Here is a 21,611-nt window from a genome sequence, read left to right as displayed (position 1 = left end):
CTTGAGCATTGTGTTGGTTTTCCCTTGAAGAGGAAAGAGTGATGCAACAGAGTAGCGTAAGTATTTCCCTCAGTTTTCGAGAACCAAGGTATCAATCCAGTAGGAGGCCACGCATGAGTCCCTCGCACCTACACAAACAAATAAACTCCTCGCAGCCAACGCGATAAAGGGGTTGTCAATCCCTTCACGGTCACCTACGAGAGTGAGATATGATAGATATGATAAGATAATATTTTTGGTATTTTTATGATAAAGAGAAATAAAGATGCAAGTAAAATAAACGGCAAAGGAAATAACTAAGTATTGGAAGATTAATATGATGGAAAATAGACCCGGGGGCCATAGGTTTCACTAGAGGCTTCTCTCGAGAGCATAAGTATTACGGTGGGTGAACAAATTACTGTTGAGCAATTGACAGAATTGAGCATAGTTATGAGAATATATAGATATATCATTTATATAGGCATCACGTCCAAGACAAGTAGACCGACTCCTGCCTACATCTACTACTATTACTCCACACATCAACCGCTATCCAGCATGCATCTAGAGTATTAAGTTCAAGAGAACAGAGTAACGCTTTAAGCAAGATGACATGATGTAGAGGGATAAACTCATGCAATATGATATAAACCCCATCTTGTTATCCTTGATGGCAACAATACAATACGTGCTTTGCTGCCCTTACTGTCACTGGAAAATGACACCGCAAGATTGAACCCAAAGCTAAGCACTTCTCCCATTGCCAGAAAGATCAATCTAGTAGGCCAAACCAAACGGATAATTCGAAGAGACTTGCAAAGATAACCAATCATACATAAAAGAATTCAGAGAAGATTCAAATATTGTTCATAGATAAACTTGATCATAAACCCACAATTCATCGGTCTCAACAAACACACCGCAAAAGAAGATTACATCGAATGGATCTCCACAAGAGTAGGGAGAACTTTGTATTGAGATCCAAAAAGAGAGAAGAAGCCATCTAGCTAATAACTATGGACCCGTAGGTCTGAAGTAAACTACTCACACTTCATCGGAGGGGCTATGATGTTGATGTAGAAGCCCTCCGTGATCGATACCCCCTCCGGCGGAGCTCCAGAAAAGGCCCCAAGATGGGATCTCGTGGATACAGAAAGTTACGGCGGTGGAATTAGGGTTTTGGCTCCGTATCTGGTAGTTTGGGGGGTACGTAGGTATATATAGGAGGAAGGAGTATGTCGGTGGAGCAAGGTGGGCCCCATGAGGGTGGAGGGCGCGCCTGGGGGGTAGGCACGCCCCCTACCTCGTGCCTTCCTGGTTGATTGCTTGACGTAGGGTCCAAGTCCTCTGGATCACGTTCGTTCCGAAAATCACGTTCCCGAAGGTTTCATTCTGTTTGGACTCCGTTTGATATTCTTTTTCTGCGAAACCCTAAAATAGGCAAAAAAAACATCAATTCTGGGTTGGGCCTCCGGTTAATAGGTTAGTCCCAAAAATAATATAAAAATGTATAATAAAGCCCTCCAAAACATGATATAATATAGCATGGAACAATCAGAAATTATAGATACGTTGGAGACATATCAATGCCTTGAAGAATGTCCACCTAGGAAGTCCAGAAGTTCTCATGCAGAGCCATTCGGGCCGAGCAATTCTTCTTCGACAAGTCAAAGATTTTAGGAGCCAGGTCTTTGGGTCTAATCCCATCAAGCTAGATTTTGTAGAACAATTACCGCGTTAGAAATGTGGACTAATAACTGTCTTATCTTGGCTTTTTTCTAATATAGTTGTCTTGTCTTGTTAATTTGCTGGTGATTTCCTTCTTTGGTTTCTGGAAACAAAGCTCTTCTTCTCCAGCGGAGAAACTTTTAATCAGATTCCCTTAGTACAATGATAACTATCTTGTTAATTTTCTGGTGATTTCCTTCCTTGTTTCCGGAAATAATTGTTCTTTCCCTGTGCAGAGACTAATAAGCAAAACAAGATGATGAAGTGGACACATACCCTTAATACGATGATAATTTTTTTTACATATAGCTAATATTAGTTCCCTATTCATTTTCATGTAGGTACTCATTCCTGTTTCTACTATACCCACAAGATTGGAGGGAAATTAGCTATGCACCTGTTTCTATTATACCTACCCACAAGCTTGGAGGAAAATTAGCAATTCACTAAGTAGTTTAATTAGTGCAACATCAATTAATTACCTAGCCTGCTGATGCCCACCGTGTGACATAGTCACAACCTTGAGGTCTTGGGCACGAGGGCTTTGAATAATTGGCGCTCTTTTGTTTACGCAAGAAAGATCTCATTCATGGACGTGGATCCAACCAATAACATAGGACGTTGACAATCTCTCCCTAATAATAAAGTACGGGTTGAGTCTGTCGAGTTCACCGTCGTAGTCTTTTTGAGAAAAAGTCACTGTACATTTTGATAACTAAACCCGCAGTCCCTTTATAAGTTACTAACCTGAGATAACATTTTGTTGTTGCAAAACAGACCCTGTAGTCTGATAGATTTGACCCGCAGTCCTTTTAAAAGTGGTTAATCGGGAAAACGCACGGGCTCCTTCTTTGATGCGTGCTCTCTTCGATCCGTAATGGTGCCACCGCCGGCGGTGGACAGTCTTCTTATCCGGCCACCATCCGCCGCCCTTTTCTCCTTCCCCTCCCCATCCGGCCTTAATATTCTCCGGCGTCACCCATAGCCTCCTCAATCCCCAACCTCCCCTCTCTGATTTGGATCGAAGTTGGATTTGGATCAAAGTTAGAGTCCGTGTCCTTCTCCAGCACAAAGCCATGAAGCAACTTGGCTGCCATAAGAAGGAAGTAGCCTCGACCAGAATCTCTATCAGGTCGCGTCACCAGAATCTCCATCGAGCTCCGCCGAGTTTGCCGGCTGAAGAAGAACATCCGTCAAGCCGTACAATGTAGCCTCCGCTGAGTTCACCAGAGGAACAACATCTGCCATCCGAACATGCTTCACCAGAGGTATGCATCCCCTAAATATAATCAGTTGATAGAAGCCTCTGATTCAGTTTACGTTTCTGATTGCTGCCACTTCTGATTGCTCTTGTTTAGTTTATTGTTTCTGAATTGGCCAGTAGATAAAAGCCCCTGAAATCTGACCCAACTATGTATTGGCTAGAAGAAGCCCCTGATTTTGTGTTATGCACCAAGATGGCTTAGCATCATATGTTTCCTGTGTCAATTTCTACTTTGTTTTATGGAACAATTCGTTTTTGAATTGGTCAGTAGATAGAAGCCCATGAAATCTGACCCATCATTGACCGGTAGATAGAAGCCCCTGATTTTGTGTTATGCACCAAGATGGCTTAGTGCCAGATGTTTCCTGTGTTAATTTCTACTTTGTTTTATGAAACAATTCATATAATGGTGCACAATATGGCAAAAATGTAGATGCAGTAATGATTTATCTTGATAGAGATGCACTGGATTAGCAAGTAGTTTTAGTGTTTTTTTCTAGAAGATAGCTCAACAACTTAAGCTTCCGCAATCATGAAACAAAAGGTGTTCTGCAGCTGCTCAACCTAATTAAGTAACTAAAATAAAAGCAACCAATAGTCAGGTTCTATTAGCTTCACATCTATTAACCTATATCTTGATATAGATACACTGGATTCGCAAGTAGTTTTAGTGTTTTTTCTAGATAGCTCAAGTATTAAGTTTCTGTGATCATGAAAAACAAAAGAAGGTGTTATGTCCGCTGATCAAGCTAATTAAGTAACAAAAATAAAAGGGACCAGAGTCAGGTTCCAGTAACCAAATGCTTCAGATCTATTAACTTGTACTCATATTAGTCCAACGTTGTTCGGTATTGCTTGGAGATTTTCTCTTTTTTACAAATCAAAAACATTATGTGTAACTTGGGCATGTACTAAAGTTGCATGAACTTTTTAATAACAAACTTGCTAGAGTAAGCAGATTTGGGGCTGCACTCTGGTCTGCGGCGAGCTGGATAGGTGTCATTGGAAAGTTCCTGGGCATCGCCGCCCACCAGTCGGTGTCAATCTACGCTGACGACGTAGTCATGTTCATAAAGCCCCAAGCGTTGGACCTCAGGTTTGTTAGGACTGTGTTACAGGTGTTTGGTGAGGCTTCAGGTCTAAGGATCAACTATCAAAAGTCAATGGCCATCATGATCCATGGGGACAATAGCGATAGAGACCGGGTGGAGTCCATCCTGCATTGTCTATTGGGCAACTTCCCATGCAAATACCTTGGACTTCAATTGGCTATAAAGCAGCTTTCGGGGGCCGATTGGCAGCCCATGTTAGATCAAGCCAAGAGTTTCGCCCCGTCTTGGCATAGGGGGCTGATACACCGCCCAGGTCGATTGGTGCTAGTTAAGTCCGTGATCGCGGCCAAACCTATACATTATTTTATGGTTACCGAGGCTCCGGTCTGGGTTTTTGAAGAGATTGACCAATGGATGCGATCGTTCTTTTGGGCAGGCAAAGATAAAGTGAACGGAGGTCAATGCCTTGTTGCCTGGAACTTGGTTTGCAAACCTACTTGGCTTGGCGGTTTGGGTGTTCGCAATCTTCAGCTACAAGGGCTAGCCCTGAGAGTTCGGTGGGAGTGGCTACGAAGGACGGATCCTGACAGACCATGGCTAGGTTTACCCATGGCGGTGGACAGAGAGGCCCGGGAGGTGTTCGACGGCATGGTGCACATCCCGGCGGGGAAGGGTAGCAAGATCTTGTTTTGGAGAGACAGATGGATTCATGGCTTTGCGATTAAGGGCATTGCACCGCTCATTCATGCTCAAGTGGACACCCGCACGATCAATCGTCGCACGGTCGAGGAAGGCTTACTGGAGGGGAGATGGTTACTTGATATCAGCGGTGAGGTAAACTTTGTTGGCCACATGCAACTCTTGCACCTCAACCTTGCGATAAGTACGATCAATCGTGATCCCTCCAAAGACGACCTTTTCTCTTGGCCGGCAGACCCATCCGGATTATACTGCAAAATCCACCTATATTCGGCTTTGCCAGGGTGCCGAGAGGCCCCCCTACGCCACTTGCATTTGGAGAAGTTGGGCTATCCTGAAGTGTAAAATCTTCGTGTGGTTGGCAGTGCAACACAGGATCTGGACGTTGGACAGAACAGCTAGGCATGGTCTCCAGAATGCTTTGTCCCCTTTGTTTCACGTGACTTCAAGATGAAGACAATGCGGAGCACATTCTCATTTTGTGCGTCTATGCCAGGGAAGTGTGGCACTACATATTCGAGGCATTGAGCTTGAGGGGCACTACCCCTAGACCGGTAGACACCTTCCTGGAGTGGTGGCTAACCACGAGGACTAACTTCAGGAAAGGTCACAAGCGCGGTTTTGACACAGTGATCATAGCGACCATTTGGGCTCTTTGGAAGCAGCGCAACGCCAGAGTCTTTAACCGGATCAACCAGCAGAGGACTGCGTCAGAGTTGGCACTTGCCATTATTGCGGAGCTCGAAGATTGGAGACTGGCGGGTTTGGGTGGAGGAGGATATGATTCGTTTTGTGAGAGCGTAGGCATAGGCTAGCTAGTTGGGTGTGCTAGGGTGTGCGTCTCTCTTTGGAAGTTACTAGGGGTAGGGGCGCGCCCATGGCGCGCCTCTTGAGACGTTTCTCTGCGCACATAGGCTGTCTACAGACTTTAGAGTTCCTGCTTTGATCAAATAGCCACCTAACCATCAGGTAGATGTTACCACTAAGCAATATAAACACTCGACAATAGTTTAATATGAGGGTATGTTAACAAAAATAGAAGCCACACTCTTCATATTGATCTGATCATACTATAGGAGATCAATAATTTGGCAAGTCAATAATACACATATGAATAACAATATGCCATTCCATAAGAAATAATGCTCAGTTCTTTTATACATTTTTCATATGCTGGCTACAGAAAGCAAATATAACCCATTTAGCAACATACTTTCATGTTTTCGATAATTGAGACACTCCCCAGCGTTTGCAGCGGAAAATGTTCAGACTCAAAAACTTACTATACATGACAATAGATACACCTACAGCCGCAAGCTCTACGGGGTTGTTTGTCCTGAAACAATATCAGAGCAATCAAATTACCAGTATACAACATGAGCTAAAAACATCACAGTAGCAGGATGTAGGTTGATAACAACTGTTGGACAAGTCCAAAATAAAAGACCAGTGATGTAACTATAATGTTAAGTTACACACAATTTCATGCTAGATTGACCAGCAATCATTTTCAACACATGTTGTTTAATTCCCACACATTAAGTTACACACTTCAAAACTGAGATGATAATCAATGAAGCAATACAACTTGGATGCAACACACGTCCCAACCCAAAGCTTTCATGAAAAGACCAAAAAGTGAGGTAACTATTTGTTTGTTCCATGGTACCATGATAATGGATTGGCTTTTCAAAATGCCCTGATATATCCTATTACAACCAGAACGTTGAAACTTTATACTGTTGTGCAGGTGTTCAACTCCAAGTTAAAATATGGATTGATAATTGTGGTAGATCATAATTACCTTCAATGGTAATTTCAGCCGAGAATCACCTTACAGAGCAGGAACCAAAAAGAAATCAAAGAAAAGGACAGATATGAAACGACCCAGCCCTAGAGCTCATCCCAGACTAACCACCGCAAGCCTCAACAAAGAGGCTGAAATCTGCGCTCGCCAGCCTGCTAATACCAATTGCCGAGCACTAATACTATCCAAAATTCTTCTGCAATTAGTCACTGATCAATTGAGTAATTAGACAGTTTAATGGAAAATATATATACGAGTGACTGACACTGAGATTGATCTGAATTTCTTACCATTCAGGCAGCCTCTTGTCCTGCAGAATAGCCTACTTCTTGATCAAAGACTCTCACTTCATGTGTTCTATACACAGGCAGAACAAAGCTTTAAGAAATCTCAATAATCAAAGACATCCAGAAATCTCACAGACAAGGGTGTCATGAGCCAATTGTTCAGCAGTGGCATCTCGATTCAGGCTGAGGAACTTTGTGTACCTCCAGTGGTAGGTCACGCACGAGCCACGACACCATGAGTGTGCTTTATATATATGGATGAACACATGATGAATCCTACCTTGACGACGGATGAAGGTCAACCTGGACGAAACGAAGACGAAACAGACAACTAAAGCTTTATAAGAACATCTGAAAGCTTTTTACGAAAATTTATAAGAACAGAGGATAGTAGAGCAATCAACAGAGGATAGTAGGTTTAAGATTTATAAGAACATCTGAAAGCTTTTTACGAAAATTTCTATATATTATGTGAATTATCAATTTACAGAATTGAGCACCAAAGGCTGAAACCATGCATACCAAAAAATAAAAATGTTTGTTACAACAAATGGGAAATGCATTATTTCTATAAACAAAACAACTATAGGTAACAAAAAAGTTTCTTCCAGGAGATAATTTGTTCTTGTTGGTTACATATACATGATTTTCCGTTAGATAGGAAAAGCGCCGCACCATTTGTCAAACCAAAATGTATAGCCAACTTGACGATAAGATCTAAACAGTATATGCAAGTAATTATTCATACATGAGAAGCTGCTGAGATTGCATAGGTAGAAGATTAAGGTGGCACGGAACACAAATCTAAGTGATAGCACAAGCAATTTTAGTACACATGGAATTGTCCTCGGTCACAAGTGATAGGTACAGTGGAGGCTATCTGGAGTACATAGATAGAAATAGAAGTTCCATTGCAACATAAAAGAAGCACAGTAGACATCCTCTCATCATTATTTCTACCACATAGTAGATGATACATGCTTGCACTACAATTTAAGATTTGATATTCGTCTCACATTATATCAAGAGACAAGTTACATCAATGTTTGAGCTCCATCGAGATCTTGGTGGATTCAAGCCTACTTTCAAAACTTCTTTGTAAGACCTGCACTGAGCAAAGACACATTTGAAACCAAACATGCTTCAGTGTTTGCGAATCAAACCTATTTCAGTTATATATAATCCCAATTGTTCACCATGGATTTAGTCTCCAAAAGAACAGCAAACTTGAAACAAAGAGAATAATCCAGTATTCTGGATAGTTCATGCATATGAAAGAAACAATACATCTACTTGTGCATATGAAATCCCATGGACTTCCAACAGAAAACTACTAACCAAGCTCACATGTGCCTTTTATATAAAAACTTGTCACAATAAAGCAATTATATATTTTTGGTAGTTTGTTAGTAAATATCCCTTGCAAGTATGAGATCTATCATCCATTCAACGTATGTCGTGAAATATTTCAAGGATACAACAGAAGACAAACCTGGTCAAAGAAGCTTATTTTCTTGCTGTCACTGCCAGAGCTAGGAAGTTCATTAAGTAGTCCCGCATCAATAAAAATGACCAGATCATATCGATGAGCCAAGAACCTTACCTTCTCCACACCATATAAATACGTAGGCTCGAACGATTTGCTTGCTTTCTCAAACCGCTTCAATGTAACAGACACCATAAGCTAGTGAGAAGTCTGAGAAAATAAACACTGGAAGTTTACTGGCCAGCATACAGAATTATTAAAATTTGTACATGCACCATTGTAGGAGGAAGAACCAGTGAATATGCCCAATTTACTGCGAAGTGCAAACATTACCAATTGTCAAAAGAAGATGATCCATGCTTGATAATAGAAGATCCTTAATGACGTGGAGAAAGTCATCCCAATTCGATCTGGCCTTTCATTCATATAAGGGAAGAAAAGATCAAACCCTAGTGAGTAGAATGTATGTATGACTAATAAACAATACATAAAAAATATGAGCACAGAAAATCATGGTCTGGAGCTAGAAATATAGGGAGTTTATGAAACTGATCAAACGTCTTGCCATTAGTTGGAGGGTATTAATAGAAACTTGCCTTATGTTCCTCCAAAATAAGGCAGAAGGAGAGTACCACTTTCTAGATAAATATGTAATCGCTGCTTTAAATGATTGATCAACAACAACAATAACAACAACAACAAAGCCTTTAGTCCAAACAAGTTGAGGTAGGGTAGAGGTGAAACCCATAAGATCTCGCAATCAATACCCTCATCCTCCTGCAACATTGACCCCAAATACCGAAAGGTGTCCTTCCAAGGTACCACCTGGCCATCAAGGCTAACCTCCTCCTCACACCTAGTAGTACTGAAACCGCACTGGATTCAAAAGACTCTCGAATTCAGAACAAGCAAATAGAGACAGAAACACTGGATTCCAAATTAGGTTCACAGCAAGAAAGACTTCTATGGCGCAACCACAATACTGTAAACATCTTGGCATATGTTCTGCATCCATATAATAGATCTGAAGTGGAGCCCGGGAATCAGTGTTCAATTCTGCAAGGTGGTATGCACGAGAATGCAAGAATCCAAATCTGCAAGTATAAGAACAAAGGAAACTACTAATTAATCTGTAACTGTTGCATTGTATGAACTCCAATAGATCTGCATACACCTTGCACACAGAAAACAAAAGGGAAAACACAGAAAGCTCGCTATTCTAAATTGTTTGAGTTGATTAGCACTGGCGCTGAGCAAATTACCAAGATTAAGCATCCGAGGATAGAGAAAATAATCTAGCAAAATTAGAAACCTAGTAAAGAGAGCATAATCTGAAGGGGCTAGAAGGTGTGGGGATTAAAAGAAGGCAATTTGTGCTTACTTTCGCTCACTGAACATCAACAAGGTTAAAAGAAGGCAATTTGTGCTTACTTTCACTCACTGAACATCAACAAGGTTGAAGACACTCCAACAAGCTTTCGTCAGTGTGAATGGCAGGGACATCAGAAATTTGCATCACCACATGATTCATTGCCAGGGACTCAGGACAATCATGAGTGATTTTCAAAAGTATAGCTACATCATGCCTTACCTGCTTCAAACATACAGCAAAACACTTCATACAGTTTCTTATAGCAATTCATCAAATGACTGGTGTAGACAAATAATGGACCAAAAGTGGACATATAGGATGGTTGGATATGTCAATGCAGCACTGCCTCCAGCTCGAGCTCGCCCGCGGGCTATCCTCTGTTGCCTCCGAATCGAGGGCGCTAGGGGAGGCAGGAGAGAGTGGCAACTGACGAACGAGAGTGGTGGAAAGAAGACGAATCAGGGAGGGAGGGGGCCAGAGGGATGGGAAGAGGACCTGGGAGGGCGATGGTGGCTTCGTTCCCGCCTCGCTAGGAGCCGGTGGTGGAGGAGGCAAAGCGGGGGGCGGAGATGCGCAGGCCAGTGTGGGGAGGCCAAAAGTGGCTCCGATGCTCTTGTCGCCGCCTTGCCGTCAGGGCCGTGGGGAAGAGCAGCGCCACACCTGGGTGCCAGTGGTGGCGGCGGCTGCTGCGCGGAGGGCACCGGTGGCGGCGGCTGCTGCGCGGAGGGCATCGGTGGCGGCGGCGGCGGCAGATGAGGGAAAGAGAGAGGGAGAGGAATAGGGGGTGGGGACTGGGGTTTGGGCCGCTGGCCAATATCTTTCTCTCTTTCTTCTCGATGAAGCGAACCATTTGTCCCGTAGCAAATCCGACGTGGACATCGCGAGCGCTCGCCCTTGATGCGGCGCTGAATGTGTTTGATTCTTCCATTCTTATAATTCTTGTGTGACCATTGCCCTCTTCTTCTATAAAGTTAAGGTACGCTATTGACGTACTCTAAAAAAACACTAGGATAAAAATGCTCATAATATTTCAAATATCCACTGAGTAATTTTCATGGCGAAACCAACCTCATTTGGATTACCAAAATGTCCCTGGAATTTAATTAAGTGGACCAGCAGCCATTTACCCAACCTTCTCAATTTCTAAAAATGCTTACACAATTCTAATTGCCCCCAAACTTTTTGTGCCAACCCAGAATATTTCCCTGTATTTTGTGTCAAGTTTCATATTGAGCAAAAATCAATTACTAACTAAAATAAATGCAAACAGTGAAGAAAATTCAAAATAAGAATTAGAAAAGAGAAAACATCATTGTGCTATTGGGCCCTAGTGGCCACAGTCTAAGGCCAGACCACCAAACCTCCACGTCCTCTTCCTCTGTTCATCAGGAACGGCGACCCAAGCACGTCCATGGCTTGGATTGCCACGCGTCGGCCATCCCACGCCCCCCTGATGTATAAGGCCGGCGTCGCGAACGCCCCTGCGAACCCTAGTTCATTCCCCTCTCCCCTCTCACTCGCCCTTGTTGTTTTTCCCGTCGCCCGAGAGATAGCCGTCGCCGCTGCTGCTCGTCCACGTGTCCACCGACCACCATACGTCGTACCGCGATGTCCAGGAGCTCCGGCATGGTCGTCTCATTCGTCTCCGCCACTGGATCGAGGCCGTGGTGCACCTGGGACGCCGTCCGCGTTGATGCCCTTCATCGGATGCGACCTCTGCCCCGTCGTCGATCCCCACGACTCCAACAACCCCTGGCTCCCCTGAGTTTTCCCCTGACCTCGAGGTGAGCCCGCGCACCCCCTCCTCTATCTCTTGGTTTTGGTTGCTCCCTCTGTAGCTAGTTTCGCGATGGACCACCGTCGGCGCCGTGGGAAGTGGTCGCCGGCGTCGTTTTCGTTCGACTTAGCTCGCGTTAATGCCGCTGCTCGCCGTAGGCCGCCGACCGCAACCCGCACCTGCCCTGCACACGCCGCTGTCCGCTGCTCCGCCCCGCGTCGTCCACGCGCTCGCTCCTGTGCGCGTGCTGCTGCGCCTCTGGCCGCGCTCGCCGCGTGCCTTGGTGGCCGCCTGTGTTTGGCCGCGCCCACGCGCACGCCGTGCAGCGGCGCGCCCCGCGCCCAGCTTGTGTGCATGCCGCTGCGCTGATGCTTGCTGCTACTGCTGCCCGTTGCACGCGTGCCTGCCGCTTCATGTTGTCTGCTTGCTACCGCTGCTATGCTGCTGCCTAGAGCCGCTACCGCTATCACCTCCGCATGCCCCGTACTGCTACTGCTGCTTGCTATGCCGGCTGCTGCCTGGCTATGGCCATGCGTGGCGTGTGATGTGTGTGCGTGAGTGTGTGTCCAGTGTGTGTGTGTGCACCGTCTGTGGCCGGCTGTGCCACGGCTGTGTGCCTCTGGCCGGCCCTGTATAGTGAGTCCGTGCAGTGTGTAGTGTGTGCGCGCCCACTGCTGCTCCGCTACAGTAACTGAATGTTACTGTAGCAGTAGCTAGCTTTTTAAATTCTACATTGACTACCCCCCTAGGCAACCCCTAATCTACTGCTAAACGACTGTTAACAGGAGTAAAAATAATATGGGAAGGTAGTACACTTGAGAAGCTCCAAGTTACCCCATTGGACCAAATTTAAATAAAGCATGGATTAAATCCTGTGAAAATCACAAAATCCTATGTTCATATATGTTAACAGTTTTTGGAATTAACAAGTGGTACTTTTCAAGCAAAGTTTTGATTAAGCAAATGAACTCTAAGAGTGATGCAATTGTTATCATCTTGTAGATATCAGGAAGGTGGTCAATATTGATATAAGGCACTAATCTATAGGATGGGCAGATTAATAGTTATAGCCTTTGAAAAACAGCTAAGTGGAGTTTAAAAACTGAACAATTCTTGGACTTAGCCAATTTTCAGGAATTTCAAATAGCTGTTTAAATCTTCGGAAATTCGCAGAAATTCATCCGTAACTTCGATGGAAAAACTTTATATATCAAAGTTGTTCAAAACGACGAGACGAATCCAAATACGCAATCCGTTCGTCCACCGCACGTCCCTAGCATAGCAAACTTGCAACTGCCCCCCTTCGGTTTGTCTGTCCGAAAAGGCGAAACACCTAGAATACTTTACCGGAAGTTTTCCCACTTTCCTGGTATCACCTATCCCTGCGTTAGATCACCCCTGGCACCACATATTGCCTCGTTATATTGATGCTTTGATTGCTTTGTTATTTATTGTGTTCCCCCTCCGTTACTTCTTTTCGGTAGACCCCGAGACCGCTGCCGATACCCCTCGTGATCGACTACATCGACGACGACTCCTTGCCAGAACAACCAGGCAAGCCTCCCTCCCCTCCGATCAACCCGATATCGCCTATTCCTTCTCTCTACTGCTTGCATTAGAGTAGTGTAGCATGTTACTGCTTTTGGTTAATTCTATTCTACTGCATAGCCTGTCTTTGCTATTATTGTTGTTATATTTACCTGCAATCCTATGGCCATGGTCATGGGGTGGACGACGCACAGGCAGAGAGGCAGATGTCGCTATATCAGACCCCGTGCTCCCTCCCACCGCTGTACACACCGGCCGGGGATATATGGGGAGTTGTCCGAAATACTCCACGGCGTACGTACGTCCAGCCAGCCACGGAAATGTTACTGCAATGCGCCAATGCATGCGTTGTCACGGCGTCCAGCTAGCTTTTTCGAGGCCATGCGAAAACGACGTGCCCCGATCGAGGATTTTCCACGGGGAGCTAGCGTGCGAGGCGATCGATCATGGACAGACCGCGGTGCTCGTGTTAATTGGGTTTCGCCGTCGGCGTCTCATCACTACTCCCACAGCGATCGATCGCGCACGAAACGTACCTGCGCTCGCGGAAGGATCGCGCCTTCTTTTTATTTGCTGCTGTTGCGGGTGGCCCGGGACCGACGGCGACGTGCGGCGGCAAATGGCGACCCGCGGGCGTCACGTACGTACGCAGCCTGTTCGGCTGCTCCACCACCACCAGCTCGACCAGTGACGTGACGGCGCCGGCGGCGAGAGCGTGAGATGGTCATGTACTCATGTATAATTGGGAACAGCGCAAACCTCTTTTTACCGGAGGGGATATGTACCGGAGCGGCATCCACAGTTGGCATTGTTTGCCATTCGTGCCTTTTGATGGCCCACACGTTTGTATATGAGTGTATTCATCTGCCCGGGCCGTTGTATTGATCATTACGTCCTATCAATGGTTGGCCCCACTTATTATTAACTCCTTTTCTTTACCCCCCTAGTCCTCACCCACCCCCCGCAAACCTATCTTCTTCTTCCATCGGTTTCCATGATTCATCCGCCGCCATCTCCTCCGCCGCCTGGCCGCGTTCTTCGCGGCTGAACTGTTGATTTCTTCCCCGTCGCCTCGGCAGCCGGCCCGCGTATTTTGGCGGCTCACCTGTCGCTTTTCTTCCCCTCCGACTGACCTACTTCCGCCGCCCTCATTAGTTCGTAAAGGTTAGATATCCATCTTCATTTACTCATAATTCCTGCTGCTCATCTTCATTTACAGTTTCTACATTTAGCTTATTTTGGTTAGATATGTAGAAACCCGCGACCTCTAAACCTATATTCCGTAGTTGATAAATGCTTTGGTTCTCTAACCCTAGATCCCCATGTGTAAACTAGAAAAAGCGGTAGCTCATTAGTAATGAGATGTTCAAAGTGAGATAGTTATTTGTTACAGAAACTGTGATTGAAATATGATTTCTAGTTCCCTTAATTCGTTTGAAGGGTACACTCTGTGTGCATGATTTCAATTTTCATTGAAATAAAATCGTGCAAATTGTTAGTTAAATGGCTATTGTACATTATTCCAATCTGTATTGAAATAAGGTACAGAAACTATATCTGAACGTGCAAGTGAAATGGCTGCATGATTTCAATTTTTATTGAAATAAGAACCTTAAATTTGTTAGTGAAATGGCTATTCTACAGGATTTCAATTGTTATTCTACATGATTCCAATTTGTATTGAAATAGGTTAAAGAAACTATATCTCAACGTGCTTGTGATATGGCTATTCTACATGATTTCAATTTTTATTGAAATACATTTTTTAAGTACAGACTGCAGACTTTTTTTTCAAATAAGATGGCACATAATTTGTGTTAAGGGTACACAGTGGGTACTGAAATGTTAGATATAGTGTTCAAATTTGACTAAAATCCATACTAAACTGCTACATCCGTACGTAACCTAGGGGTTTCATAAGTCCACAGGTTGTAAGTACATTCAGCTCCAAAGAATCTAAAATGTTAAAGTTACTGATAACTGAATTTCCTCTTGACCACTTTATTATTTCTACCTATGCTTGTTCTCAATTTTGAATTTTTAGTTTCACAGATGACTAATTCTGCACGCCGTCGCCGGAAATCTCCAACCTTTGAGACAACTAACTCTGATGAAAGCTGTAGCGTCGACATGAGTGATACTGATGTTTCCTCTCAATCAAAATCAACCAGGAATAGCCGTAGAAGATCTCCGAAGAAACTTAAGAGAGCAGCTTCCCCCGAAGTTAAGCAGGTATTTACTTAGTACACTAGATGTTTGCATCGCTTTAAAATGTAATTATTGATGGCAGCACTAACCTTCTGCTTCCCCCGAACATGCATGTAGACAATCAATTGGAAATGTGATCCAAACAAGATACGCGCCATTATAAAAAAACTATGTCCAGAACAGCTACAATGGATAGAAGAATTGGGATTTGGATCACTCATTCACATGATTGAGTGCAAGTTACCCAGAAAGCTAACTATATGGCTGATGAAAAGAGTAGACTGCGACAACAAGTGTCTAGTATTCAGAAACAGGAAGGTTTCTATAGTACAAGTTGTTGAAAACCTGTTGAAGTTACCTGCTCTTGACAAAGCAGTTCCAATGCCCCGTCCAGGTAGGGTTCGTGACAAACCTTTCAGAGGTAAAACTGAATTCAAGTCTGCTACGGCCGGAAGAGGAGAATCACTCAAGGAAGCGACAGACATGATGTTAACGTACAAAGAGGAGAAAGACAAGGACAAGTTTTGCTTGTGTTTCATGCAAGTCATTCTGCACCTACTTAGCTCCGACGACTGGTTACCAAATTAATAGAAGTTACCTGCTAGGAGCTTTGAAGGACTTGAGCGACATCCCTCGTATGAATTGGTGTCGTTTTGCTGCTGAGTACCTTATCGAGGCAATCCGTGAATCAAGGAAAAACAAAGTGCCCAACCTGAATGTCGGTGGATGCGTACATATTCTACATGTAAGCTTCCACATACACATTCCTTTAAAAAATTGCACATACTATGCTTCCACTACACATTCACATCACAGTGGTACTAATAAACCCTATTTATATTCTGTCTAATTATTGCAGCTCATATATGTGGATCTACTTCAATCACATTTAGTCAAAATACCTCAGGGTTACCCAAGGATTAAATGTGGGTTCAGCAGTACTGGAACAAATAGATCATACTGGAAAAAAGAAGACACATGACCATTGCAAGTTGTTTGAGAGCTTACTGGTATACAAATCATGTAGTTATTAATACTCTTCATTTTACCTATTTCCTTTAACTTATTAACTGAATCTTCATGTATTCTATTGCAGGACGATGAAAAGTTAGCAATGTTCCCTACTGCAGAAGACCATAATGATGATCTTGATGATCACGAAAAATCTACACATTCCACCCCACCAGTAACAACTAATATAAGTACTGTACCTGGCCAGGAGAAATATAAACTTCCTCCACAAGTAGTACAAGTTTCTAAAAAGCGCCTGTCACATCAACCTACAGATGAGGTGATTTCTTAAATCTGTGTTACACTAGTTCATTATTTTTCATTGATATATTCATGAATTAGTCTCTGTCCAACTTGCATAATTTGATCAAACGGATAAAGATTCTTGAAGACCAGTACACAGCCGATCGACAAAGGTTGATAACTGTGTCTGAACGAAAGCTTCAAAACAAACTGCAACAGCTTCAAATTAAGAAAACCAAGGAAATGGCAGCCTTGGTCCAGGAAGAGATTCAGAAGGCTATGTTACCGATGATTGATGATGCATGTCCAGGAAGTTCTCTACACAATGATGATGCAACTTTGACGAAACGAACTATAGGAACACAAAGTCCATGTCACTCCAATCTAGATGAAGCTGTTCTCAATTCTTCCCAGTCTGCTCAACTGGTTCACGAAACTAGCACTCATGTTGATGTCACCCAGCAGTTGACAGCCGGAACACCGGCATCTCCAACCTTCATGAATGAAACTTTAGAAATTGGTACTCATGAATCAGAACCAGGAACCAATTTTGTGAACATTGAAGGTGTCGAAGCTGACAACTTCCATCCTGCTTCGCCAATGCTTGCTCAGATTACTCAGTACGAGCCTTCTTCTTCTAAAGAATTGACTACCACGGATCAGATTGTTGAGGCTGAACCTGCTGCTTGTAAAGATCCATTGGTGGAAAGCATTTGCACTTTTCAAAATCTCAAGTCTGATGCTACAGCATGTTCTGCAACAACCGCCTTAGAAAGACAAGAGACTTTTGTTGCCAATGTGGTACCGTCATCAAATAATTCTGCTTCTACACATCCCCCAGAATTAGTCTCTGAAGTCATCGTTCCCACAACTGCAATTGTTATTCCCAACATTGCTGCAGACCAAGTCCAGTCACATTCTGTTCAAACTGAGAGAAGCAACATGCCAAGTGAAGATTCATCAATAATGAAGTTTGTTGGTACTGATGGTCAAGCGGATAGTGCTTTTCTTCTACCTGTTACTAGTGCTCATAATGTGCTTGGACATGGCAACCAAGGGGATCAGCCAGAGAGTAATGCATTTGCTGTTCAACATCCACAACAGGATTCATCCAAAGATGTTTTGCATGAAGTAGGTAATACCGTTACTATGGCACCAACTGCTGATGGAATTCAAGAGATTGCCTTCATTGATCCAAAAACAACAAAATCTTCATCTCAAATAGATGTTTCTGATGCACAGAAAGCTACCAAGAATCATAGTTTCCCACACAATCCTGCATCAGATGTTGTTCAACTACAACATACAGACAAGACGACACTTGAAGATGGCATTCAGAAACAATCGAATGATCATTTGGAAAATCTTGATGTCAGCAAAATTGATATTCTATCGACGAAAGATATTGAAATTGCTGATACTGATTCCACTTCAAAAGATGTTCCAAATATTTCTTCCCCACCTTTATCCATACAAATAGTAGGTGATGTATCAATTATGTCAGTCAGTCAGATGACCAGGGAATATGATAGGATGAATGTACCAGCGGGTGCTACTATTCATACTACCCAACATAATGTTGCATCTACGCTCCAGGAAGTCTCAAGAATTGAAGATAATCAGCCTATTGTTTTGGAAACTTCTGTTCTGCCCGACCATAGCTCCTCCAGTTTGGATGTTTTGCAGATAGACCCTTCTAAGTTACCTGATGATATGCCAAAACCAAGCACTGTACCCTCAGATATCACATTGCAAATTGGTCAAACCTCACCAAAGGAATCCTCAACACTGCAAGATTCTGATAAAAAAATACTAGACAAATGTGTGGAAATGATTCTATGTATGACACCGAATCTAGCACCTGCAAATGATAACAACGAATCACTAAGTCTTGCTATCAATGAAGTGCTCAGTGAAAACTTAGAACAAACTCTTGCATTAGCAGAAATACAGACTCAGTGCACTGCAGGAGACATAGAATCATCATCTTGTCAGTCTACACAAGAAGATGTTGCAAACGTTGCCCAAATGGATATAACTGCAAAAAAACAAGATGAATCCCAAGAACATCCTTCCGACAATTCATCTGCCCGAGTAAGTTCTGAGCGCACCAAAGATGATGATATATCTAAAGTGGGCAAGCAAGATTCAGACTCTCATACTTCTTATTTAACTCCTAGTAAGTTAATACAACCAACAATTGTTCTCACTTAAATAATGTATTTATATTTTACATGACTTAGTATAGTAATAATTATTTGACTTGTAAATATTCAAATATCAGGACACAGCTTCAGAGATATAGAGATAGTTCACATAGCCGATGAACCTTCATCTCCTAAAACAATTGATTGTGACCACATCTCTAAGCTTGCTGAGCCATTACCAGATGGAGAATGTTTTGATTGTGCTGGTAGCATAAATCCTTCTATGAAGATGAGAAAACAGCGTTATCAGAAGAAAGAGGAGATCGTCGAAGGTATATCTGAGCTCATAAAGAAGAAGCAATATCTGGTGAAGAAGTTGAACGACATGTACAATACTCTTGTCGCCTGTAGCAAGTTCCGAGGTTTACGTAAGACACGACGACGCAACGATAATGACACAGGTGGTACCAAGATAAGGATAGGTCCAGCTTCTGTAACAGAAAGAGAGTTAGTATAATGCCTAATGCCAAAAGGAAAGATGTGCAAAAATATGATGTGGTTACTGTCCGTGGCACTTATGTATGATTGGGGATCAAAGACCAAGATTATATTGGACCAGACTATTATAGTAAGCACTCTTTACTTTTATTACGCATAATTTTCATTCCATTCTTGTTATCTAACAACTCTGGATTCTTATTTAGACCGAATTGCTAAAAAGGAAATAAATGCAACCATGCATATCTCTGCAAGAAGCTTAGAAAGTTGCCACTTCAAAATGTTGAGCAGGTAATCTTTCACAATCTACATTTTTACTTTCTTATGTAAGTACATGTTACTAATAAACAAATTTGTACTTTTTTCAAGCTATTTCTGCCTACACTATCGGACAACCATTGGATTCTGGCTGTCATTAACCTCACGCAAAACACAATTGAAATTTATGACTCTAACTTAGAAGTCAAAGAAGGTGAACACCCGCACAGGGTTATGTTGGAGAACATGGTAGGTCATTCTATTACTAGTTCTATTTCAGATTTCCTAATTCTGATAAATGTTCAATACGGTACCTGAAATTTCTCACATAAATAATTTGCATTCACGACCTTTCTCAACAAATTGCAGGCCAGCAATCTCCAAAAATCATTGAATGATTGTCTCCACAAGAGTGCTTTCGCATTTACTGATTTCCCAATGAAGTATTGTTCTACTGGAAAACAAACAAACAAGTATGTATGCTACATCTTTTGTTATATACTTCAGTAATATAATGAAATACTAATAATAATTATTATTATGGCAATGATGACTGTGGTTTTGGGTTCTTAAAGTCCTTCTGTGTCACAATGGCAAAGAGCTCATTGGAAATTACAAGGTTTACTATTGAACACACAACAATGTTCTCACAATCTTCTTTAACATCACACCTTCCTATGTACAAGTTCATCCACTATTAACTCTTCCTTGCTTCCTTACAGTGGGCAATGGATGTCTTCAGGAAGGAAATATGCTATATCCTTGTTTACCACCGCTTCAATGATCTCAATCCAAGGAGGCCTGAGATTAAGAAGATAGCATCCGCCGTGAAGACAACAACAGACTGATTCCTCCACCATGTTGTTGCCTATGTAGCCTTCGCTACGTACTGCAAGTTATTTCATATGATGTACTAGTTTCATCTGAAATGAACAATGTTCATTCCGTGCAATCGTCGTTATGTATGGTACTTTTAAACTATTAAGGTTATTCCCTGCTTTATAACCAATGTTTGTATTGCCAGTATGTAAGGAAATGACAGCACAACTTCTTGCTGTCTTCTAATCACTTTATGTATCTCATATTTCCGCTACTAACAGTATATATTGCACTCACGGTCTCTATCATTCTTAAATTCTGTATAATATATTTCTAAAACGTACTCTTAAGTCCAAAGATTGTTCCACACCATATGAATAAAATAACTTGTATGCTTGTTCTTCTTGCTCACAGCAAAATTTGGGCTCACAGCTAAACTTCTTGCTGTCTTTCAAAGTGTTTATATTTCTGCTATAGATCATATTATTTATCATACTTAAATTCAGTATCATAGCTATCAATCAAATACTATCAAGTACAAACATTTATCCAAATCATAAGAAGAAATTACTTTGGGTGCTCACAACTAACTTTTGTCTGAACGTATCTTTCAAATGTCACACTAAGATACTTATTCTGTGTTTATCTGCTATGTGAAATGAGACATCACATACTTGTGTTGGCATACCAATTATGTATGTTACTCGTTTCACTGAAAATTAAACTTATTTTGTAACTTTCTTGTTACATATTTCATTCCATACTTTTCTTTCAAAATTTGATTTCAAGTAATAGAAACGATATACCAATACAATAATCTCTTTCCAAATTTGATTTCAATTAATACAAATGATATACCAATACAAACGAGCTACCGCTACATATTTCAAATTTTTCACTATCCTCTACAGATTTCATTACAGACATCTCTTTCCAAATTTCATTCCAGACATCTCTTTCCAAATTTGATTTCAACTAGGTTGCCCAGTTGCGTAATGACATGACAAAAGCAAGATTAACTAGATATTCATACATCATTATAGAATAACATTACGTATTGGTTCACACGGATAGGTTTTCAAAGTTACCCTACAACCAGATAAATTAAAGTTACAACTAACAGTATAGTCACCAGACTTGAAGCAGATCCTCCAATTGCTAACCAAGTTGATACCAAAAAGATTGTTCCCCATATGAACATCTTCAACATTCTCACTGATCCTTCAAGCTTTGTTATACAACCTATGACCTCTCCCAGTTGCTGCTCTCTATCACTAGAATCTTGTTCAATCTTCAACCTCAAGGAATTAATTAATCTAGCTTGATCAGCAAGCTTTCTGTTTGCATCATCAAGCATCTCCTTAATTGGCGCTCCACAATAATCCATCATTTCCTCAACGTACTTCATTAATATATCTCTCCAAA

At 42.3% G+C, this 21,611-nt stretch overlaps 1 protein-coding gene across 4 annotated transcripts; it reads left to right on the top strand.

Annotated features, from left to right (window-relative positions):
* The first annotated feature begins 2,579 nt into the window (after positions 1 to 2,579).
* On the top strand, positions 2,580 to 20,467 carry LOC119267794. 4 transcript variants are annotated; one of them, XM_037549235.1, is made up of 12 exons: positions 2,580 to 2,978; positions 15,055 to 15,234; positions 15,328 to 15,955; positions 16,070 to 16,220; positions 16,307 to 16,501; positions 16,603 to 18,643; positions 18,854 to 19,239; positions 19,316 to 19,400; positions 19,479 to 19,616; positions 19,737 to 19,840; positions 19,943 to 19,986; positions 20,090 to 20,467. In XM_037549235.1, exons 5-7 carry the CDS (start codon positions 16,325 to 16,327, stop codon positions 19,126 to 19,128), a joined length of 2,493 nt encoding a protein of 830 aa, XP_037405132.1. In that variant the 5' UTR covers positions 2,580 to 2,978; positions 15,055 to 15,234; positions 15,328 to 15,955; positions 16,070 to 16,220; positions 16,307 to 16,324; the 3' UTR covers positions 19,129 to 19,239; positions 19,316 to 19,400; positions 19,479 to 19,616; positions 19,737 to 19,840; positions 19,943 to 19,986; positions 20,090 to 20,467. The 4 variants fall into 4 exon arrangements, with proteins under 4 accessions (XP_037405132.1, XP_037405129.1, XP_037405131.1 ...); XM_037549232.1 differs by having other exon boundaries at positions 18,749 to 19,239; XM_037549234.1 differs by having other exon boundaries at positions 15,047 to 15,234; positions 18,749 to 19,239.
* Positions 20,468 to 21,611: the final 1,144 nt, after the last annotated feature.

The sequence above is a fragment of the Triticum dicoccoides genome, chromosome 3A (assembly GCF_002162155.2).
Source record: "Triticum dicoccoides isolate Atlit2015 ecotype Zavitan chromosome 3A, WEW_v2.0, whole genome shotgun sequence".
Taxonomy (NCBI): Eukaryota; Viridiplantae; Streptophyta; class Magnoliopsida; order Poales; family Poaceae; genus Triticum; species Triticum dicoccoides.
Note: the sequence above shows the minus strand (reverse complement) of the source record. Positions and strands in the feature narration are given on the sequence as shown.